The following is a 26,237-nucleotide window of genomic DNA, read 5'->3' as shown; positions in this document are numbered from 1 at the left end:
TTGTTGGTCAACCCTTTACTTGTACAACTGGTATTTATAATTTCATTATATTGACAAAGTTTTGCCATGTAACTTATTCTTATAATTCTTTTTATTTAAAACATTTAGCTTTGAGCGTTCCTGATGAAGTTAAATGCAGAATAGCATTTCGATCGACAGGAATTTATAAATTATTCGTATCAAAACAACGACACTAACATAGAAAAATCTTTCATTTTATATTTTTTTTTATCAAAATCCTAAGATTAATATTCAATGTCTGTTGTACGCTAAAATATAAATTGTTAATCAATGTCGTTGATTTACCTTTTACAACTAAATAGAAATCCACATCATGCCATCCATTATTTTGATATGAACACCTGTATATACCTTTTTGACCCAACCAAACGTACGATAGGGTAAGTATATCAGACTTTATGGTGTAGTCATTGTTTGTTTTAATTTGATTATATCGGGAGCCTTCTTTTCTTTTCCATCTATAATCTCTTCCAGGTTGTCCACAGTAGAAACGATAGTCTGTTCGTATATCTGCTATATCTAAAAACAAACCAATCATGAATGGTTAGGTTGGTTTTTTTTATGCTCAAATCGACACCCGGTCTAAAATTGATGTCCCGTTCTCAAATTATAGTTCACTCTGATATCGCTGTACATGTCTTTGTATTGAGTCTGTTTCAGCCCTTTCAAGTCGACACCCTACTCTTAACTTGTCAAATCGATGTCTCTTTTCAACACCTGACACATTTCTTGCAGTTCTAATTAGTGTAAATTGAGAAAAATTTAAATATAATGTAATTAAACGACAAAGCAGAAGAAAACTATTAGATTTCGAGAGGATCAATGTGCCTTGTTACTAAATATAATGCCAAACTTGTAAACAGAATGTACAAGACAAAGTAAAGAGACAATACTATCATGATATCCTGCTCCACCTGTGATAGCGCTTTTGTACTGAGACATACACTGATCATTTGAGAAATACACTATTATCAAGGAAAGCAGCAATACATAGAATAAGATAAGGGAAGATAATACCGAAAATTCAAAAAACTAACCAATAACATTTGCCTTAGTATCACAAGAAGATTGAGTGGAAGCTGATATACCAGTCTTCCTTCTCTTTCATGGTTAAAATTATAATGAGTTTGGTGTTAATCGTTTTCTATAAGAGGGCTAAAGTTTCAAAACTGTAATGAATGAAACATGCACGAGTCTTGGTTTAAATTTTGTTTTAAAGTTTTAACGCGCGAAATTCACAAATATGTTATTTCTTAAAAATATTAAACCTATTATTTTTTTGCATTCGTCTCGGTACCCCTAAAAGTGGTTGAAAAGGAAAATTAAACTTCACTTAGTAAATACCAGTAGTGTGTTATTTATCGATATTATCGACACGATATTTATTTTTCTATATACCTCATTGTAAATTAGTTTAGAACATGTAGTTCTGGTACAAAGTTTTCTTACTGTGATAACTAATTAATACCACAACAATTTAATAAGTAAGTATAAACTGAGTCGTATAATTAACTATTCTAATATAACGCGCTTCTTTCGCTTTGTGAAGAAACTCATTCTCTAAATCAAATAGAATTTGTTTGAACATGCGTATATTGACTACTGCAGAATAATGAATTTTATCAAATTGGCATGTATTCACTATATTTCTATTTAACTTTAAACACTTTTAAACTCTTAAATGATGTACATGTTGTTACTAGTTCATTAATCATGACTGTAATGTGTTGCGATGCAAAATTGACATATTTGACCTAGATACAACCGTTTATGCTAGCTGTTCACAACTCCTCCCTTTGAAAAATCACGTTGCCAGTCGCTTGCTTGTTTACAAACAAAATGGGGGGGGGGGGGGTGTCCATGGAAGTGCCTACACAAACCCTCCACACTTATACACATCGGACACATATAACCATATAGGTGCTCACTATCGCTAGGGCAAAATATTGTCCTCATCAGAATCGCAATAATTGATACTAGCTATACTTTATTGTCGTTTCAACATGGGTAGGCATTATATTCGTGTTATTTTAGCCCTCACTTTAGCTCGGACAAAAATAATCACGAATATAATGCCTACTCATGTTAAAGAAATACATTAACGATGTGCTTTGATCTAATCCGTTTTGCAAGGTTCCATTCAATGTACACGTCATTACCTAGACATGGCTTGCGTTACTATCACTCGCACTTACTCTCTGAGGGGTCTCTATGGTTACCGGTTGCAAAATATAAAATGCTCAAAGGACTTTTAAAATATACTGTTAGTTCTTTAATACATTATTGCAAAATATTACCTATTGTCATACTAGAGCTGTATTGATATTGTCTTGTCCTGTCATAACATTTACACCGGTATGATCCACGATCAGCAAAGTTAAACGATTTAATAGTCATTATCGTTTTTCCTCTGTTTTTATATTTGTCATTCTCTCTGTCTGTAAGATCTTCAAATTGACCAGTAGATGACGCACGTTGCCATTGGCAGTATGGAAGTCTATTTTCATTCGAACATGTAACTGTTATATCTCCATTGGTCTTTTCATCTGAAATATATGACTCATTTCAGAACCGTGTTACAACATTGATTTGTATAAAATAGAAAATATGGCTACATACTTTTCATTCTAATTCTTTTAATATTCTATAAAAGAGGGACACAAGATAACAGAGGGAGAGTCAAACTCATAGATAGAAAACAAACTGACAACGCCATGCCGTATTTGTCCTTTTTTGTCCTTCTAATTTGGCCATAGTTGTATGTTTCAGATTGTATTTTATTCTTAACATCACTAAAAGTTTGATAAACATGATAAAGATTGGTATAGAAAACAAATTATGTGCAGTAGCCGTGTTTTTCCATTTTATGCATTATTACTAGATTTGAACATGACATATTAATCTTCTCTTCAATGAATAGGATTTAAATAATTGATGTAATTCAGAATCTACTTGATATTTGATGCAAACAATCACGTGTTGCTTAATTGTGATTTTCATATTTTTAATCATATGTTACTTTTACACTTACAAATTAATAACAAGGACACAGTTTATATCTGACTTAAATATCTGGCGTATACCTCACAAGTACCAAAAAATTGTAAATATTCTAGCAAAAGAAGATATTTCAATTTAAAACATGTTCTATCGTCTAACACAAATGCGTTTAACGTAATATTTAACTTCTGTTAAAATGATTTTCTAAATGTCTATCGTACATCCTAAAAAAAAGTTATAGGATTTTCCTTGCAAACTGTCTCATTCGATCAGGTATTGTAGAGATGCCCAGGATATTGGTGAACGAACATACGAAAGCGTAACTTGACGAATCGTACGAAACGGGAGGTATTGTTTATACATAGTACAAATGTACATTTAAGGGATAAATCTAACACAAAGTTACTCGCAGCGTCTGCATTTATATTACATGGGATATTTCATAGAGTGACTAATTTTCTTTGTAGCTAACTCTTAACATTGAATTGCTGGTTAATAATGCAATGATTTCTATACTAGCAAAAGGTGCATTCAATTTACTATACTGTGCTTTGAAAATTGTGGTCCCAAAAAGGATTTAAATTTAATACAAAGGTGATGCTATAGATATTGAAGTTGTTTTACATTGATATGATTGATGATCAAACTAAAATCTGCTTTCTTTTCGCTTATGCTGTAGTCCAGTCGAATTATGATGGGTACAGGAACCCCTACCAAAATAAAAAAACCAAATGATTTTACTTTTTTTTATGAATATTTTATGATAAAAATTTGATACTTCTAATACATTTAAATTAGTTATATTGATACATTGATAATCAAATTAGAGTTGCAACTCGGGTGTTGCATATTTGATGCCCATTTCATTTTCTAATCGCGAATTTATACGAAAATCAACGAGTTTACACTATATCAATAAGAACATAATAAATGTTTGCTAAAGGTCCAGTTGCAAATAGTTCATGCATATTGAGGTCGAGAACAAATTATCAATTAATACAATGTAATATGGCCTGTAGGTAGGGTCAGAATTGTTGCAAGTGTTTGATAAAAATCTGTACACGAGGCATTGGATTTAACGTCCTCATTCTGTCCAGACGTAGCTGCGTACTTTTATATCCTGCATTGTCAAACGAACGACCCTCTTTGAAAAATGTTTAACTGAAGATCGGACGAAGAACTGCAATTACTATATACATATTCCCCAGTAACCCTTGGCGGTTTGGGGAGGGTTGAAACTTAACAAATAAACAATGAAAGAACATTGAACAAACAAACGATCCGACAGCAGTATTTTAGAAATCTTATGATTTAATAAATTGTTTCAAATCTACCAAATTCTGCACAATTTTTTGTTTTTGCATTGCAAAAATCGTCGGTGCACTCGACATATGACGGTGTGCGTTCAACAATAGTAATCACATTGTATCGTATATATGGTGTTACACTTGAGGATACTTTAAAACGTCTTTCATAAAAAATATGAAAACGTTTTTAACATATCATTCTAATATGACGTGCTTCTTTCGCTTTGTAAACAATACTGTAAAAAAATTCTCGATATATCTATACTGAGCGCAGACTCAGAGATATGCATATTAATGGCTGTTACAGTATACTTCCCACGTAAATCGACATGTATTGGAACCTATTTGCAGACCCTTTGCCGATTTTATTGTTTTAAAAAGTGCTATTAGACCGTTGGTTTTCCCGTTTGAATGGTTTTACACTAGTAATTTTGGGGCCCTTTATAGCTTGCTGCACGGTGTGAGCCAAGGTTCATTGTTTAAGGCCGTACATTGACCTATAATGGTTTACCTTTTTTTTTAAATTGTTATTTGGATGGAGAGTTGTCTCATTGGCACTTACACCACATCTTCCTATATCCAATTGAAAAAAGACAAAATAACTGTAATTCTTATTCGGATGCATAATAAAAAGAACTAATGCACAAGAGCTCGGAGAAATCAACAAAATAAAAATAAAATAAAATTCCGCGAACGTCTATTAAATTTTTGGCGCATTTAAGTCATTTCAAAACATGTCGTCATACAAATGAAACCGCTAAAGTTGAATGTTTTCTGTTAAGTGAATCGTCGAAATTCGTATGATATTGAATTACAACTGATTTTTGAGGTAGATTTTGTTTTATTTTCTATTCTATTGCATTATTTGCGAATTTACTAATTTCAGCAAGTCTACATGGCGGCTCCTTAGTTACGAAATGTCAACTTTGGATTTGACGGAAGCTTACGAGAAAATCATGTAAATTAAAAATGACAAATGTTGGGTTTGAGAATAAGAAGAATTAATTTCTAGCTGTTATTCACGAAATGACCCATGCAAGCTGCGGATTTATTAAGATATTTGAGCTTTATCTAACGGCAGAGAGTAAAAAAGATCATCCAAACACACACAAAACCAACTCTCGCTTCAGTATTTGAATGACCGTATTTGTCCTATTAGAATCGAAATAATTCATGGAAGCCATAGATTGTTGGAAATTTTCAAATGGCCTGGGCCGTTTCTATATTGGTTTTTGCAGCCTTTTGCGTATTTATTTTGTTTTTTTGTGATAGTCTGGTATCGTCCACTTGATATCTTGAAATATTCACACAGTCCTAAGAAACAAGTATTTTGCAAAACATTAGTAATAGGATCATGACTTTATTTCAATTTTATTTCTATATATATAACATTCTGCAAATCATTTCTGTCCTTTATAACATTTATATTATTTTGAACTAAGACAAGGGTTGTTCATCATAACCAAAAGAATTTAGCCTCCATCTAAGAAAACAACCGTCTCCAATTTGCTTGGCATTTTTACAAATTTTGGTTCCTGTAAATTAGAATAGAATCCTTGCTTATTTGTTTTCATTTTCCTTATTGTTGCTTTGAAAAAATTACATGCAACGCTTTTCTGTCCTCGTATTTTCGGTGAATTACATACATGTAACCAAGTTGACCTCTTGCAACACAGCTTTATTAGGACAAGAACGAGCCTGTCTTCCTATTTTTTGACTACACATAAGTGCATATATGTCTACTATATCATGATTGTTATGCTTTACTTCACACAAGATGACGTCAAAATGCGAGTACACCCTTCTGAATACTACCGGTTGTATCCATCCAATTTAACTCATATTTGGCTAAAACATTATTTACTTTAAATGATCCTTAAAGAGACATTTACATGTAAAGCACTTATTGAAAATCATGGAAACGATAACAAAATTTTATTTGTGCAATTGTTTAGTAAACATGATAACTACATCTGATACCCTATTTCTAACTTATAGTCTACGCTAGTAATACATAATAATATGTTGCGCGTACAAATAAACATAACATAACGAAATCAGATATCTATATTGTTTTCCCTTATTTGTAATATGAGCAACATTATATTTTAGCAGCAGCTCAATGATTTTTTTTCTTATAGTAAATCATCTTTGTTTATAACTTATCAGATGACAATGATATAGTAAATCGAACATAAAAAGTTGCATTAAAAACACAACATTGTGCAATTCTACTCAAAATAACTTACCTACTGTTACATCGTCACCTCTAACAAAGAAGAACAACATACAATATATATAAAATTTCATCCTTTGTATAAACTTTACGTTTGCTAGATTTTTCATTCCATTTAAACATACGTATAAGTAATATCCCTTCAAGTACAGTTTTCCGGGGAAAACTATGCTATAGCTTAACTTCCCTCTTACGTTTATAATAATTGTAGAATCATTTGATGTGTAATATCTCTCATCTACAAAATGTTTATATTCGAGCATTTAAGATTTAAAAGTAAACATTAGGCATGCACAAGCGTGTGTTATCAAACTACTAAAACCCTGGTTACTTTCATTTTTTTTATAGATGCAAAGTAAGAAAACCAAATCATTTATACCATATTTGTGATAGATGTCTTGCTGAAACAGAAAAATAAACACAAAGGATATAGGGTATGCATTCATTACACAAAATCAATTCATTCACAGCAACAACAAAAAAAAAAAAAACAAAAAAAAAACAAAAAAACCCACAAAAGCAGACACATCGCTTTGATTGCATATCTTCATCTCAAAGTCACAGTGCTAGCCACATTAAGAATTGTCTAAAGATCTGATTAGTTAATCATACTTTAAATTATCGAAATACTTAGCATTTTCTCATCCCAGACATAGATAACCATAGCCGTATTAAGCACAACTTTTTGAAGTTTTGGGACATCAATGCTATCATATTTTGTACTTGTTTGGCTTTCTTACTGTTTTGATCTAAGTGTTCCTGATGAGTCTTGTAGACGAATAAACTCATTATAGATACCAGGATGAAATTTTGTATTTACGACAGACGCGCGTTTCGTCTACAAAAATCTTATCAGTGACGCCCGAAACCTGTTTCTGGTACATCAAATTATATGCTTTGTACCTTTGATAACTATTCACATCAATTAGTCGATTACTCTACTAGTGGACGTTTCGTGCCCGAGGGTATCACCAGCCCAGATATCAGCATTTTGGTTTTACCAAATATCAATTATATAAACATTTCATATATTTACTGTTTCATAGTATGACTTATTCGAAATACTAAGGATTTTCCTATCCAAGGAATATAGTACCTTAGCGGTATTTGGCACATTGTTTTGGAATTCTAGGTCATTAATTCTCTTCAACTTTGAACTTGTTTGGCTTTCTAACTCTTGTCATCTCAACATCACTGATAAGTCTTATGTAGACGAAATGTGCGTCTGGCGTATTCAAAAATTATAAGACTGGCACCTTTGATAGCTATTGGACACTTATTGTTATTCCTTGTACCATGCTAGAGGTGTAGATACAAGTTTAGTCCCCCTAAAAATGTAAACATTTTATTTTGTTTAATTACACTACTTTTTGAAACAATTGTATTTGCTATACATGTACTTTGTATGCCACATTGGACGTTTTTCTTTCGACTTATTCGCCAGATTCAGTCTCAAAACTTTGTTGATTTTTTGCACTTTGAAGCACATTCGTGTGAAAATCTTTAATTTTTAATTTTGATGAGAACAATTTGTTAATTGCATTCATTGGCAACATGAGAATTATTTACACATGCCTGTTCATCCTACATAATCAATTTTATAAATACCCTATAACCGTATTTATCCTAGTACATTTATGTGATTTACGTTAAATTTAAAGTTATATTATTTGAATGCCATTTCCATTAATTACATGGCTGTGATTGGCTACAATCGAATGTTAATGAAATTTAAAAGTAACATATCGAAAAAAAAGTTTCCCCAGTTGCAACACATTTCTATATTTAAATAGATTGACAACCTTAAAAAGTGAGAACGGGGTTTATTTTCTTATAATATCGAAATAAAAAAATATACACTTATGCTTATCTTTTTGCGTGTATGTCCCTATTCAACCTGTTTATGTAAGTAACTGACCATAACACAAGGGGGAACAGTGTATTTTCATTGACATAAATAATTATTTATTTATTTAGGGTGGTACACAATTGAGGATTTTTCCGTTTTGTATATTAAGTATATTGGATGTGGCTTAAATTTATATCAAAGAGTCTATTGTTATAAACTATTACTAAATCAGACTGCAGGTTACTGGTTTGAAATCCCCTTCTTTCGTACACACTTAATACAGTGTTATTTTTTTCATATAAAACCTCTAACCCAGATTATTTAAATAGATAAACGGTGTTAAACATTAATCACTGCGATCAGCAAGGAACATGTCATACGAGCGTTTAGTGTACTTCCTTGAAGTCGGTCGTGATATCCTTTTGTACAAATAAGGCCGTCTAATTACTAGTGTACATTGGCGCACATTTGCCATCACTGGTCCTTTCATAGCTGACTATACTGCAAAGGGTTTACTAATTTTGGTTGTCCGTTTGTTGACCAGTAGTGATTTAGCTACATATATATGTACATGTACAAAAAACATTTTAGATTAATTTGTATACACATACCAATACAAACTTCACAGGTAATGCAGTTGAGGTTGCATTTCATTTTTATGCAGCTCTAAACACCATCACCATATCTGTTTAAAGGGGAATAATCCTTACATTAATTAATTATCTAACATATTACTTTCTATTCCATGTACATGCAATAACTGTTCAGTGTTCTATTGTGATGCATCTTTTTTTATTATTTCATTGTTATAACACAAATCATTGTAATCATTGTATGAAATTGAAAACCCGCAAGGGTCCAAAATTTGATTATTAAAGTATTTTTATTCTTATGTTTTACACAGTCCGGATGTGCCGTGACATTCACATTATTTTATTTTATGAATACATTATCTGGAAGCGCATTGTTTAATGAAGTTAATTTTACTCATGTTTGATATCATAAACAAACAAACAGCCTCAAAAGAACATACATTTGGATATAGATGTCCGTATCCTTCCAACGCATTCGAGATTCTAGTGATCAAAATACTGCTTCATTTATCTATTCATGCTATCTTAATTGTATTGAAAACCAATAGTTTGAGAAAAGAGTTGATCTGAAAGACAAGGATGACAGCTCAAACACTGCATAGCAGTCATTAGAGTGTTTCAAAACTTGTAAGGCCCCCATATATTTTTTTTTTTTTTTTTTTATCTTAAAGTCAAACTGGACTTTCAAAATGCAGTCAAAAATATACAAACGCTACAAATTCTACAAAATAACAATATTAAAAAAAGGAAACATTGAAAGCATTTATCTATAAATATCTGTTACCTGAAATATTTATAGATACATTTTCAATCAAATTTAGTATTTTCCTTTTATTATTTGTGTTGTTTTGTAAACCCTTTTGGCGAACATAGGATTTGTTTATTGTGTACAATTTTGTTTTATTCAAAAACAAGCTCAGTTTCAGATACGTTCATTAAAATAAAAATATGCATCAATCATCTTCATCTTCATCTGAAATATTTTTGTATATAAACCCAAAGATTCCTTGAGTACGTTTTCCGGACAAATATTCTAACAAGAACTACTTCCCTGTGGTAAACACGTCTACCACCACTTGTCGGTACTTTACACGCTACTAATCTTTAAAGTGTTATCAATCGTCACAATATAAGTATCTTCCTACATGTATGTATAAATCTTCAACACTTATCCATTTAATAGTAATAGCATGCACTACATCAGTCTAACTTGAATGACGAAATTACATTTTTTTCTAGAAAAAAACTCCAAAACAATATAATTTGAAAATGTTAATGGTGTTATCCTCATAACAGGTGCTCTCTTTGTATATAGCAGTCACAGTTAAGGATTTTTAAAATGAAATAATCACACAAAAAGCACATTTTAATTGAATTATACATGTGATAGAAATATCAAAAGATGACTTTTGAAACTAAGCATGTGTCTGATAGTTATGATAATTTGTGCTTTTTCACTGCCAATATTTGAATTACAACAAAACCACGCTCAAAACTTCTGCCAAATACGTCTTAGACAAAATAAATACACCTAACGCATTTTTACATTGTTTAATAATTATACATTAAAATACTAATTTGAGTCTATGTATAGATTCGGAAGTGGTAGATCAGTCAAACTGACCATCGGTGGATGTTAGAGGCTGGTTATGGCTTCAGCAGAAATAATCTTATTAAACAAGTATAAAATGCATAAATATTTGAAAAATAGATCACATTCATAACGTAAAGTACATATACATTTATACGACAAACGAAACATAACTCTGAATTTTACAGTCAATCTTGTGCACTCACAAAACATAAATTCTTGAAAGTAAATGTCTCAACTTGTTTCAATTTGAAAATCCAAAATAATATAAATAAAACCAAGTCAGAAATTCGCACGTAATTAAGTCGAATGAATGATTCAGTTGACATATATAATTGACTCCGACAGTAGGTACAGGCTGCACGTTGTGTGACCGACGCAGAATATAATCAAACAAAAACGGGTCGAAACCGACTGGAATTAAATATTTTCTTGACATGATTTGGAGACACTTTAAAAAGTATTTAAAATGGAACAAACTTTATGTTATAGTTGATTTTCATAACAGTAAAGGCAGAAAAAGTTCCATTCGATAAAAAAAAACGCATGTATTGATGTTTGTCATAATCAATTGTACTGCAATACTTTTCTGCATAAAATAGAAGATCTACCATTCCTAAAAAATCAGACATTTCAGTTTATTTTGATAGCAATTGAACCAACTGTCTCAAAATATTTCCTATCATTCAGCTTAAAACTAGGATTGTGTGTTACACTTACAAAACATAATCATATGTCCAGATATATATGTAGTTAGTTATCAAAGGTACCAGGATTATAATTTAGTACGCCAGACGCGCGTTTCGTCTACATAAGACTCATCAGTGACGCTCATATCAAAATATTTATAAAGCCAAACAAGTACAAAGTTGAAGAGCATTGAGGATCCAAAATTCCAAAAAGTTGTGCCAAATACGGCTAAGGTAATCTATGCCTGGAATAAGAAAATCCTTAGTTTTTCAAAAATTTCAAAGTTTGGTAAACAGGAAATTTATAAAAATGACCACATTATTGATATTCATGTCAACACCGAAGTGTTGACTACTGGGCTGGTGATACCCTCGGGGACGAAACGTCCACCAGCAGTGGCATCGACCCAGTGGTGTAAATAGTTATCAAAGGTACCAGGATTATAATTTAGTACGCCAGACGCGCGTTTCGTCTACATAAGACTCATCAGTGACGCTCATATCAAAATATTTATAAAGCCAAACAAGTACAAAGTTGAAGAGCATTGAGGATCCAAAATTCCAAAAAGTTGTGCCAAATACGGCTAAGGTAATCTATGCCTGGAATGTAACAGATATAAATCAAAGCTGTATATTAGGCTTAACTATTAAATGTATCACCCTTTTATACATATTGCTCCTTACAGAAGATATAATAAATCTAAAGCTTCTGAGATGACATGTTAAATGAATGTGACAATGCGACAAAAAACGGCCCATAATATTTAAACCCTAGTTAACCAAAGACTAATTCCAAATACGTCCGAAATTACTTACGTAATAAGGAATGTTGTTTGGCTAGAACGTTAAGCTTTCCCAGGACAATAACGTTAAGTAAATTCACCCAAGATTGTTCAAAACAATTCTTGTTACGTCAATTTCCTCGTTATTCCAATCGCAGTCTGTTTTATATCCAGTTTACAACGAATACAATTATCTGTTCACCTTACAAGGATACCGTTTCCAACCTGTTTGTAGTTCGATCGAACGATTTGTAACTGGTTCTTCATACGTGATATCCCGTTTAACTAGCTCATATATTAACTAAAGCACCTTGTTCAAAGACAGGTCAGTCCTCTCTAATTCACCACTTTTTATACATTTTGTAGTTGTGTTGGTAGTTTTAAAACGTGTGTTTAAAAATGATAATATTGCATATATATTGACAATGTTTATGATTGTCTGTTATTTCGTTTGAAAACCTATGATGCTATTTAAATATTCGTCTACAATTTAATATAAGCGGACGGACAACATGGAAGCATATATATGTTTCCACTCAATACAACTCAAAGCTGTGATTATGTTCAATTAATACATCCTCAGTCGTCTAGAGCTGCAACCATATCAATAGTTTTGGTTATATAAGTAACTTAATTATTAACCACTGAGAAAGCAGACACGTTGTATACTATACATTGTCCCATTGTACAGAAGACAGGGATAAGAACGAATTCAACGTTCTCGAAACTTATTGTGAACTGTTAGAACTGTGCCAAAACGTGCTGCCTACTTCATTTTCGGAACATTTTATCATAACTTGAAATTCAGTATTTCAAAACATCTATTTTGAGATGATTCATAGGAATTTACCGTTTAATCTAGTTTTATTAAAAAAGAAATTAAACGAAATTGAACTTTATACTAAGTCGATAGATCTTGTAAGAAACAACACAAATTCACATGTTTAAGGAATTTTATACAAAATATCTAGCTATATATATGGGTTGGATAGAAATTATGACATTTTCCTGCAAGAATGTGTTTATAGTCTCATTATTGTTAGGTGCGCATGTACATCAGACTCTGCTTATCGTTCTGGTGTTTATTGGGATTCGTGTTGCTCAGTCTTTAGTTTTCTTTGTAGTAATGTTTGTACTGTTTGTCTTGTCATCGTCTTTCGATATTTGCAATGGCATTGTCAATTTGTTTTCGACTTATTAGTATTAAATATCCTTTTGGTATCTCACGCCTCTCTTTTATATTGAATCCGAAGTTATGAAATATTAAGAATGAAGCATAAATGTTTTCACAATCTCTTTAACAAAAATGTAGAAAATAAGATATGATAATGAGCATAATGTAATTCTTAACACTGGTATTTCCAAAAGTGTATCTCACTAGAGTTCATGAAACCAAAATAGATAGAAACAAAACATCAAAACCAAACAAAAACACACATAACAGTTACACGCAATTAATAATAATGCCATCAAGAGTTGTCAGACAGCCTTGACATACTAATTTCATTAGACCAGAATCTTCACCATCCAATGAATTTGAATCACAATTATAAAATACTTTGCTTTTTTCATAATTACGTCTTGGATTACTTGTGTTGCCAATTGAAACATCAAATCACAGTTGTTTCTAGAACTTACAGACTTTTCGCAATGTTGCAAAATAATGGTTTGCATCATTGCTATATTTCTGGTCCTATCAAGCGTACCTTCATTTACAGTGGCAGTGTTTTATTTGCATCCTTGGTAGACCTACCTTGAAAAACCTACTTTTCGTAATAATTGGAAATGAAGTAATTATTTTTATGCATAAAGTAACTGCTAAGTCTTGAGTTTGTTTTCTATGATTTTTTTTTACATACATTCTTTGTTTGACTATTGATCTTTATCTTTTATAGCCATGGCGTTTGAGTGTCCGTATTGTATCGTTTGACTCTCTTGTGCTAAATGTCAACGTTGAGCAAGCAACCATGGATTATTTAAACGTCTTTTGTATCACATTACGCACATACTATATTCTGTCGAAATTCATATCCAATAAAAGAGGAATAAGTCGTATGGTTATTTATAAAGTTAACAAGAAAGTCTACAGAAATTTTATTGACAAATACACATGTTTTGCTCAAACAAAAATCTCTGCTTTCTGACAAAAAACCCTTATAATTTTTTGTTATCAAAATAGGATTATATGTTCATGTGATGTACATGTGCACGGCCGTATGAACCTTTTACCAATACAATATCATTACACGTCGTCACTTATTGCAATCAGGAAAATGTAAGAATTTAAATAATATTAGAAAAAAATAACATTGAATGTTTTAATTTAAGTAACTGCTCATATGGTAGTCACAAAAGGCAGATGAATATACCGTAGACAAGTTTAATAACTTTCTGGGTGTAAGCACTAATTGATTGACCAGTGACTATTGAAATCTTACTAACAGACATACATGTCTATATACACAACTACACGCAAACAATGACGGGGTTTCTGGAACAGGACATGTACCAAACAATATTGTTTAATTTGTTTAATGTTATTAAACAAGTGTTTCGACATATCTCAACCATTTAAATGCTTGTATATTTGATCACTGAAATTACAGAAAAGGCATTTTCAAGAATAAACAATAAAAATCCTAATTCGAAACATATATATAGCTCTGAAATACTGGTAAAATAGAATCGTTGAACAAAATACAACAAAACGTTTATTACAAACATAATTTATCTAGTTTTATACTAACTTTATCCATCTGAATATATGCTCTTCATTTGATCCGAATTAACTTATTAGATTGGTTATATTTAAGTGTCATCAAATGTTCAATGAGAACGTCAGATCTTTCAAACGTAACACTGAGACGTACTACCAATTATTTCGTCATATCTCCTAATTGTCAGTACAACAAACATTTATGAGACATTTGTTTCTGTTAACGTGATCTTAAAACATATTCTTATTTAGAAGGAGAACCATTATTACTTTTTTTATGATATACATGGTGTCCGTAAAACCCTTTGAAGTATTTTTTAAGATTTGACTATCTAACAGTTTGAATTGTTCTCCCTAGATGTACACTTAAACAAATATGAATAATGTTCATACGCACTATTATTTATTGCACATAACTACATCAAAACGTCTTTTGAGACTAGCAATAGTCCGATAAAGTGTTGAAGCACTGAACTAACACTTACAAAAATCGGATCATGTGTTATAAGTTATTATCACAAACCAAGGGTGACTGCAATAAGGATAAAAAGAATAAAACATTTAAACTAAATCTTAGTTGAAAAAATTAAATTGAAATTGATTGACTGTCCAAAAAGTCAAGTAACAATAATACCGAACTCAAAAAATTAAAACAGAGTCCATATTTAAATGGCAAAATAAAACACTCAAACAATCCCATGGATAATAAGTGTCATATTCCTGACTTGGTAAAAGCATTTTTTGATATAGAATATTGTGGATTTGACCTGTTTTATAACCAGTTAAACCTCACTTTTATGCCAGGCGAATACAGTTCCATTATTTTGACATAAATGTGTGAACAAAACAAACAGCAATAATTGGTAAAAATCTCAAAAATAAGGTTACAGCAGTCAACATTGTGTTAAAATCTTAATCATTATAAAAAAAACAACTAATATGGCAACAACGAAAAAGTAAATTCCGTATAGACAAAGCACAATATAAAAAACGAAAGACAAAAATACAAACATTTACCATACCACATAAAACAAAGACGGGATGTATAAATACCGAGACACGTGGAAAAGGTTATAACTAAAAATATAGACTGAACAGTAGAAGTAATAATTAACAAAGACAAATAAAAGAACACTATACCATGTAATGAGATGATAAACAAATCAGTACCTAAAATCTGTTCTACGAAACCACTGTGTTAATATTTATCAACGAGGTCTTGTTATCTACCAATGAACTGTTTGCTTAGAAAAAGGATAAGACGTTCCTTATAGCTAGTTTTACATAACCATGGTTAGTGATAGAAAAATAGAAATATGTGTCATGAATTTCATCTTTAAATGAAAAGAAAAAGACAGGAAAATCATGACTGACACATAGACGTATGGTGAAGTTTGATTAAAAATTTGTGTTAGACATAATTCTACCATCCCTTAGTATAACACGTATCAGCCATTGTAATAATAAAAAGAAACTTTACAAGTTGTACAATTAAAATCATCATTAGTAATAAAAAAAGATCTCTAAACTGAATGCATGATAAATAACACAGTTAATGCAAACCACAACATAACATTATCTTACAGTATTATCTATCTTTATACAAATCATGTCCTTCGGAATGTTTTCTCCTGATTTCAATCACTTAAAAAGTAGCATCACAAAAATACTGAACTCCGAGGAAAATTCAAAACCGATAGTGCTTTATCAAATAGCAAAACCAAAAGCTCAAACACCCAAAACGAATATTATATAATCCTCATTTACTAGGAATGTCAACGGGTACTCGAATATCCGAGCATAGGCTGTATGAGTATCAAAATGATACTCCTCTTTTCGGTTTCCTGATAGTCCCTCTTTCATATAACGTATTTTCGTTAACAATGCTTGGAAAAGATATCGAAGTCAAGAGACATATCCCTAAAAGTGGCGAGGAACCAACATGCTAGATTTACCTACATATAGGTGGACACTTTCGGCTAAATGTGTCTTAGCCATGAAAATAAGTATAAGAAACAAAATTGTAATCGTCTTCATTTGACAAATTGTTTTTTTCGTTTCCAACTAGATACTTTTTAATGATTTGGTTATAAACATTCTTAAAAAAGATAAATCAACACAGTCAATTAGAATAAATTAGATTTCATGAGCAACAAGACAAGATTCTTAATAAAGGTTTCGAGTTCCAATATATCTAATTAAATAGAGTCATTTAAACAACTATTGTAAATCTTGTCGAAACAATAGTTATATGAGAAAGTTTACATAAACTGATTCAACATAACGTTTCAAACGTATATCATACGCAAGTATTATATCATTAGCATTATAATATTAAAGAGTAAATACATTAGCTGTTATATCAATGAATGATTTTTGAATGATATTCATCCATACGACAGCAACCTAACGAAAAGTATATTTAAAATTTGATCACTTTTACAGAAACTTCAAAATTGTCAAAACTGGACTACTGGTAAATGCATGATAAAGATCTGCGTTTTACTTCAGTCAATTGCATCATATAAATGATTGCTCTCTAAATGGTATTGTATCAACAGGTAACAAAGTTCATAATCAATCTGAAATGAAAATACAAAAATTAAGATGTCTCGTTCACATTGGTTTGATTTACTCAATCATTTTGAATAGCAAACAATTAAGATGCACAACTGATCTTGAAAATAGTTCGATATTTATCAACAGTCGTATCAATTGTATTATATAAAGATTTAATCTCGTTAATCGTCGAATTATTTATTATAATATCGATAAATTGATTTATTGATACGTTGATAGGCCGATTGTATGTTGTTTAAAATTTCTATTGAAAACTTCGTTCTGAAGCACAGACTGTAATTCAATAATTTCATGTAAATCACAAGAAATATATAATACATACTTTGTAAACAACAAGTGAATAAGTTAAGAACTTTTTTATTTTTCATTTCCACAAATCAAACAATGTTTCATCCTGATTCGAACCATGTCGTTTTTTTTGTCAATCCTAATTTTATAAAGTTCGTAGAGAAACACATTATAAGGGGTTTCAAAATCATTCAACTCATATTAAATAGATTACCAACAGGTAGAATGGTTTAATTATTGGCTCCTTATTTTTCAAAGCAGCAAATTTATAGAAAAAGTAAAATAAAAATCAACAAGGGATCTATAGCCGTATTAAACTATGCAAATGATATACTGTTTTGAAATTTTTCATAAGTAAATGAATATAAAATTATACATGGGTTACAACATCTTTGTTTCTAGATAATAAAATTCAAACACGTAAGGTTCATAATGTCTTATCATTCGGTGAATTATTCGACGATAAATATTCAAACGGCCTTCGCTTTAATCATCAGTATAGAATATCGAGTCAATTTGAGACACAATATGTTTTCGTGTCGAAGGCACTGAAAGTTAATTTTAAAAGATGAAAAATATCAGATTTTATTAATATTTCTTTTAAAAAAAGAAAATGGTGAGTTTAAAATCGGGCGAACAGCTGCCATTCAGCTAATGGTACGTTACAAAAATACGTTCTAAAGGCCCCATTGCCAAAGTATAGAACCGTGTATACGAGCAACAATGTAAAATAGTTATCAAAGGTACCAGGCTTATGATCTAATACGCCAGACGCGCGTTTCGTCTCCATAAGACTTATCAGTGACGCTCATAACAAAATAGTTAAAAAAGCTAAATCAAGTACAAAGTTGAAGAGCATTGAGGACCCAAAACTTCAAAATGTTGTTCAAAATACGGCTAAGGTAATCTATGCCTGGGATAAGAAAATTCTTAGTATTTAGAATAATTCATACTTTTGCAAACAGTCAATATATAAAAATGACTGGTAATACCCTCGGGGGCAAAACGTCCACCAGCATTGGCATACATTTTTCATGAGTAATAAAATTATTCGAAAAACCTTACTATTTCAAGGAAAATCTTTGGATGTTGATTTCTGGCTTCTTTGGCCAACTGGAAAACACTAAAGCTTGTGCTCTCATCAATAGCGCGGAACACATCTGCACACACTTTTAATATCCCAGCCATGCATATATCTAACTCATCACTGGAAAACAAATTAATCCAGTAAAATATCATAACTGTTTTTACAATGTACAAAATTTTAAATTTGACAACATGGTCAATCACGCTAACAATATCTATATGTTTATATAAAAAAGAAGATGTGGTATGATTTCCAATGAGACAACTGTCCACAAGAGACCAAAATGACACAGACATTATCAACTATAGGTCACCGTACAGCTTTCAACAATGAGCAAAGCCCATACTATAAGGTGATTTAAATTACTCAATATGACACAGTATGAGACCAGCGTTGTTACTTATAAATAATTCAGATTATTTTACAAATTTGTTATTCCATAGAATTATTGATGTTATCATAAGAATACCTTGGTCGCTTGTTGATGCATTTTATTGTCTCATGACGTAATTAATATTGATAACACTAAATGCATGCACTGTTATGTGCAGTTAGGGAGTTCATCTAAAAAGATTGGGTTGACAAAGTTTTACTTGGATACATATGCAAGTTACTTAACCTTGTTTTTTCGTTATATAACCTCGAGGTAAACACAAATTGGCATTCCTAATTATTATACAGCCTTCAACGATTACCAAAGACAACACCGTTCCCTGTTAATAAAATGTAAATCACTAGTTAGACAGACTACAAGAATGGACGACGGATTACAGCCTTTTGGCAAAAAAAAAAAGAAGAATGATGAGCCGGTAAACGTAATTTTGGGACCTTACAGATCTTTCTGCTCGACATAACAACAAATCTACATAGTCAAATCGTTATCAAGCACAGAAAATAAGCAGCAGAAAAACAAAACATACACATTAAAATTCTGATTCCTTGCGTTAGTGAATATTATCTAAAAATTTCAAATTAAATTGAGATGAATTCGTGCTGTCTCAGACTGAAATACCAATCATAAAACTCGACCCTTTTGCTATTGATTCTCCAGGGGACTGACAAGCCTCAAGAAGCGGGATCGTGAACCTTAGCGTTTTGAAATTTGAACTGATTAATAAAAGAAGAGTTTTATTTACACCTATTCGTACTAAACATAATGAAATATTTGCCACTGGACGTTAAGCAACCAACAATCAATCAATTCAACCCTCAAAAGATAATTGATCGTAATATATCAATATATTTTTTTTATATTGTATAATCTTAAAATTGTATAAATGCGTTTTCCAACAACTAAGGTATCTTAAGTGAGGCCAAATTATTTGAAAATTACAAGTTTTTTTTTCTTAAAGTAATAACGAATTTATAAAATATGAAAAGACAAAGCACGTGTATCCAAAAATGTGGATGGAATAATAGCTATACAGAGAGAGATTTTTCTAAATTTAAGATATTTAACAAAAATGTTGTAACAAAACATGCCATGTTCGTTTTATTTGTAGAAGCTTTAACGACCTTGACTGGCTATACAGCCCTTGCACGGTCGGCTGTTGAGACCATTCATGTTACGTGCAATATATATATTTTTTTTCTAAAATTTTTAGGGTTTCACTATCTATTTTTCAAATGATACCGTCTATTTATAAGGTATGAAGATAAAAATGCATTCAGAATGATATGAAATTATATAGTGTCCGTTTAGATAAAATTCAAGACATCGTCATTATGTTATGTTTCTATTATAAATTAGAAAATACGTTAGACCACTAACGTCAAAATTATTGATCACGTAGTGGAATGAATCATTTGTGGATTCTTATAAATTATATAGAACTTTTAGAATATTTTAGATATCGGTCTATTTGTGAAACTAATTTTCACATACTTTTGATTTTTTAACCCTGTATGCTAACAGTGCCCACGTGAAATTTTAAAATCATTCGTATAAACATTGAACGATAAAAATATGTGACGTATAAATTTCTGACGTCAGGCACGCGAAATTGTTTCTTTTAATATTGTAACACGATGATAACTGCTGTACCCATATTTTGACTATTTTATATATTATGTCTGTTTAGTTTACGCATCATTGTAAAAAAATTGATGAGACTGTCGTACAAAGTTAAAGGTTTAGCGCTATAAAACCAGGTTTTATCCACCATTTTCTACATTTAAAAATGCCTGTACCAAATCAGGAATATAACGTTGTTCTCCATTCGTTTCTGATGTGTTATGTCATTTGATTTTGCCATGTGATTAGGGACTTTCCAAAGTGATTTTCCTCTGAGTTTAGTTTTTTTGTGATTTTACTTTTTATTTTCGTATACTTTTAATTTCCTGGTTTTAACCTTATAGTAAATACATGTGTCCAAATTTAGGTCAATTACAAGTGTAACTGTTGACCTATATATCTAGTTCTAACATCAATGTTTAATTATGTATGTAATCCTAACATTTACGTCCTTGTATCATTTTTAGTAACATAGTCAATTGTCATAAGTAATCACATATCTTGACATTGATTGGTTTTGTTTAAAAGTTAAGCATTCTCTTTTTATTATTTCAGTTCAATCAATGTACTTTAAGAAATTTATCCGTATATTTCCTTTAGATATAGGCCATGACTTCTTAACTGTGTAATACCCCCAAATTCTGTACTGAAACATTTTCGAAAAATTGTCCACCGATTTATATTAAACCATGCAAACCATTTTATCATGGTACTACTAATAGTAGTAATTTTGATTTTTAACAATTATTAGACACAAGCAATTGATGATAAAGATCAGAGACCCAACTCTATTCTGAACTTAATAGATAATTAAGTCATTATTATTTAATGGTAATAGTCTGGATCTGGAGGTATAGCAATGTAAATCTGATAAAACCTCGTGGAGTGTAGAAATCTCGTATTATAGTTGTATATGTAGATATACCATTGTACCCGGGTCTGAAATATATATCTATCTCCATTTATATCAAAAGTTGACATATAACACTATAATATTCAGATGATGATTTGTCCAAGGCCAGCGGTTTCTATCCATAAAAGGTACACACAGTGTACAAAGTGTGAATTATATATCGTAATTTGCCAATATGAGAGTTGTAATGTTAGTCAAAGCAACACCGATTAAAGGCGACATTTCAAAGTGGCAGTAAAAGTCGAAGTTTTAAATCGTGCATAAAAGCTGAAAATGTTGGCTGGCGGAAGGGAAAATTAAATGTTTTTTTTATGTTTTTTTTCTTTTGCATAAAAGTGTTTTGTGTAATATATTAACACAAATATTTGAAAATACTAATGACCCATTTTACATTTTTTTTTAATTCCCTAAGTTTGAGTGAAGACATGTATATTTCTTTCTACGTTGCCGTTTCATTTTGTCATATCAAATTGTAATCTGTTTAGATAAAAACAATTACTTGATCATTAAGAGTGCCGATTTAGACTTTGATGATCTGGTCACATCAAGGAGCTGTGATAAGACTTCTAATGGTAGATGCTTATCTTTTTCTTTCCAATTGGTAGTCTTGTAAATCTTGACAGGAATACTAGTTTTTCTGTCCTATTAAAAGAATAAAAAACACAAATGGTAGACTAATATAACACATTTGTACATCATTATTAATAATGTATAGTAATAGATAGGAATGATAAATTTGTAGTTTAGAATTTAGAATGTAAACAAAATCTTCTTAATTCTTTTAACAAGTACTTTGTATCTGCAAAAACAATAAAAAAAAATGAAAAAATAAAACAGTAATGCTAACTTGTCCATTTCAAATGTGTAGTCCATGATTCATTTTATTCAACGGGTATATGTATAGTTTCAGGTGAATCTCTACTAATTCGAATATCTGATACATTTATGGGGCTATAACGATTACAAAAAACAGTAAAATGAAAATAAAACTTATGTTTGATTTTCGGTTTTCTGGAACTGATTGCACCAGGTTTGATCAGACCAAGGATGTATTACAACTTTGTTACAAATGGAGTTGTATGGTGACATGCCGAAAGCAGTTCAATTGAAAGGATTTGGTTTTAATAATGTTTATTGCTTACATCATGGAAACATGTTTTATTTACTGGTTGTCAAATTAATAAGAGATAAAAAGGCAAACTATATAACTTGTACCTGATGTTTCAACTGCAAATGAAACAAAAATAGGTTCTTATTCTTCTTTTCCGATGAATCGAGTTCAAGTCTTAAATATTTCATTTCTATCTCTTTGTCACTAACTGGGTAAAATTCTGCAACCTAAAATGCATGAATAATAACAATAACAAATTCTCCCCTGATCACTTGAATATCACGAAAAAATATATATCATCAATTAATGTATTTGCCAATGACAGCTTTGTACACTTACAAAGTCCAGATCACTCTCAAACGGAAACATAAACACGCAAACATACACATGTACAAGTACTGACTTAGACAGTAAAGCTAAATAATTAAGTATGTTTAAACGGACATGCAAATAATAATCCATATAAAATCAACTTGGTCTCAGGATAATTTGTACCTAAGTTTCTGATAAATTTATCAATTCTTCTTTCTTTGTTGTTATGTCTTGCCTTACAATAAGACAACAAAAAGCACGAAAAGAAAAGAATGATATAAGTCGAAGACTACGAAAACTAAGTTTGATTAAACAGTATTTATCGCGATATGTGTTCACTGTGGCACCAATTTGCCCTACGATCGTTCAATGACTTCAGTGACTTTTATTTTCAATTTTCACGTTAGCTTGGTTTATTGTCAGTTTGCTCGCAAAATGTTAAATGTGATCATTAGTATCGTTACTTGAAAGAATATTTTAAGAATACAAATAATATTGTCAATATACTTTTGATCATGTATCCGTCAGGGGGAAGGTAAGTGTCTTTCAATAATAATTGATTGGTTGATTGGTTGGTGTTCAACGCCACTGTTAATACTATTTTGATTTTGTAGTGCACATTGTGTTATTTATCAGAGGAAGCCAGCATGCCAGGAGAGAAAAAAAAAACAGCGACTATCGGTAGGAAAACTGACAATCGTAGCCAATTAAGATTGTAGTCGAGTGTGCACCGTTCAGGATTCAAACTTACAACATCAGTAATGCAGTAGTTGTACTACTTAGGCCACTCGACCACTAAGGCCTGTATCTAATAAGTATTTTAAGTGTGTGTACATAAAACAAAACTCAAACGTGGTTGTATGTAATGATAAATCTTCACTATCAATTTCAAAGCTAGGAAATCAAACCTGTTGGTTTTCTTTAGCAAGGAGGATAATTTGTTCAACTCCATTCTTGCTGACAAACTTCCAAAACTGACCAATGGAATTTGACTGTGGAACTAATGAAATAAATAGCGTGCAATTCTACAAAGAATTAAAAAAATACATATACATTTGTTTCGTATGTTTACAAGAAGAGGTACATACCTAAAATGTGCCAAAATGGCGATGTACGTTCTCATTAAATAAATAAGAAATAAGAAACAGTTGGTCACAGCTGGGTGAATTGGCTCTACGAATTCTATCCTTTGGTATTGTAAACTCATTTGACTCATATACGTTACTCATTGACTGTTTAGAAACTAGATGGGTATCAGTCAAATAACAAGACAATTAACGCCATCTTTGGACATTTTTTATGCTGGCTCAGACATCAGTTGTTTCCTTTGCTGATTCGTTGTTGCTGTTGGCTCTTTTATCGTTTTAAATTTTGCTATTTTGTCTGTTTTTTTAATTTATGACTTGTGACAGATCCCTATAGGTTACAAGAGCGCAATTATTTGTTTACATTTTACCGGCAAGTTTTTTACCCCAAGATGGTACTCAGAATAGAATCCTATACGGCTTCTGATTGGTTGATACAGGATTGGAATTACATTTAATCGAAAGCTTATCCAATTAGGTTTAAAAATTGCCGAAAATCATATTCACATTTTACGAAGTATAGAAAATATCTTCAATTTCTGCACGTCGGAGCCATTAAGAATATGCCTTTTTCATTAAGCGAAAAAAGTAGACGATTTTTTTCAACTGCATTTTAAGTCAATTTGAGCCGCATGACCCTATATTTTTTTTTGGTTGTAATGCAACACTGGCATTTGTACTAACAGGAACTGCCCCGTTTTTCCCTAGTTTGTGTAGTCTTCGAGAGAAAAAAAATACGGAACACTAGTGGTACCCTATGGAAAATGCATTACGAATAATTGAGCTCTTGTAACCTATAGAGAAATGACACATGTTTTTAATAAGGCTTTGAAAAATATAAAAAATTGTCATTTTGCTCGGAAAAAATGTGAAATTATGAGAAACGGGGTCAAATGGACTTTTCATCAACGTGAATTCATGCTATAGCCTGTTTCCTATTTGTATTTATTTCTATATCTGAATCTAGGGTGGGCTCGAATGTCGACAAAGTATGAAGAGAATGCAACGTTTTTGTGATATCTACTGTTTCTATCGGAAAAAGCATGTATTTATCTTGAATTTGAAGGTAAATTTTGGTTTTTAACCTTAACGACCGTGGCTCAGTTGCTATTCTAGCAAAAAGCTAATTTCGTGAAAATTGGCCAAAAGGGTCCCTAAGCAAATAACAACGATTTAGTTAAATTGCAAAGTAGAAAAATTGATCTTGGCATTGAATATCGTAGTCCAAGAATAGTTTCTCTTGCCAAAGTAGAAATAGTATCATATTTTCAACATTTGGAAAAAGTATAGTCTGTTTAAAAAACGTGTTTTTTCAAGAAATGGTTTCATATATAGCCATTCTTCAAAATTCGATGTAGCTTTTCCATATCAAAACGGTTTTGTCGACAATATGATCAGTGCTGGATAACCTTTGAAAAATTAGGCCAATAAATTAACATTATCTTCATGTCTCTTTCACCTGTACCGTATTTGTTAAAAAAATCATTTCCAATTTTAGGCCTGATCGGCAGGCAAAAACTAATTCTCCAAATTCAGAGAGTGATCAGATAATGTTTTCAAGATGTGATATCATCTAGATAGACGCCAGCGACACTTTTGGCGCGGGCGCTTAATTTTCGGAAATTTTTTTCCCTACCGTATAGGTAACAAGAGCGCAATTGTTTGTTTACATTTTACCGGCAAGTTTTTTACCCCAAGATGGTACTCAGAATAGAATCCTATACGGCTTCTGATTGGTTGATACAGGATTGGAATCACATTTAATCGAAAGCTTATCCAATTAGGTTTAAAAATTGCCGAAAATCATATTCACATTTTACGAAGTATAGAAAATATCTTCAATTTCTGCACGTCGGAGCCATTAAAAATATGCCTTTTTCATTAAGCGAAAAAAGTAGACGATTTTTTTCAACTGCATTTTAAGTCAATTTGAGCCGCATGACCCTATATTTTTTTTTTGGTTGTAATGCAACACTGGCATTTGTACTAACAGGAACTGCCACCCGTTTTTCCTTAGTTTGTGTAGTCTTCGAGAAAAAAAAATACGGAACACTAGTGGTACC

General features: G+C 31.3%; 1 protein-coding gene and 1 long non-coding RNA gene across 2 annotated transcripts in view; both read right to left on the bottom strand.

Moving 5' to 3' along the window:
- Nucleotides 1–342: 342 nt before the first annotated feature.
- On the bottom strand, nucleotides 343–6,709 carry LOC143084377 (uncharacterized). Its single transcript, XR_012981038.1, has 3 exons — nucleotides 6,578–6,709; nucleotides 2,319–2,567; nucleotides 343–540 (listed from the first exon to the last, which is right to left on the bottom strand). It is a non-coding gene; the product is annotated as an uncharacterized LOC143084377 (long non-coding RNA).
- A 7,526-nt stretch (nucleotides 6,710–14,235) lies between these two features.
- LOC143082228 (cell adhesion molecule DSCAML1-like) overlaps nucleotides 14,236–26,237 on the bottom strand; it is a 67,462-nt gene continuing 55,460 nt past the window's right edge. The window contains exons 14-18 of the mRNA XM_076257812.1: nucleotides 23,998–24,114; nucleotides 22,882–23,004; nucleotides 22,166–22,308; nucleotides 18,718–18,859; nucleotides 14,236–17,366 (exon numbers count right to left, since the gene is read on the bottom strand). Coding sequence (XP_076113927.1) covers nucleotides 17,292–17,366; nucleotides 18,718–18,859; nucleotides 22,166–22,308; nucleotides 22,882–23,004; nucleotides 23,998–24,114 — 600 coding nt within the window. The 3' untranslated portion in view covers nucleotides 14,236–17,291. The remainder of the gene's footprint in view (nucleotides 17,367–18,717; nucleotides 18,860–22,165; nucleotides 22,309–22,881; nucleotides 23,005–23,997; nucleotides 24,115–26,237) is intronic.

The sequence above is a fragment of the Mytilus galloprovincialis genome, chromosome 7, assembly GCF_965363235.1.
Source record: "Mytilus galloprovincialis chromosome 7, xbMytGall1.hap1.1, whole genome shotgun sequence".
In the NCBI taxonomy this organism is placed as follows: Eukaryota; Metazoa; Mollusca; class Bivalvia; order Mytilida; family Mytilidae; genus Mytilus; species Mytilus galloprovincialis.
Note: the sequence above shows the minus strand (reverse complement) of the source record. Positions and strands in the feature narration are given on the sequence as shown.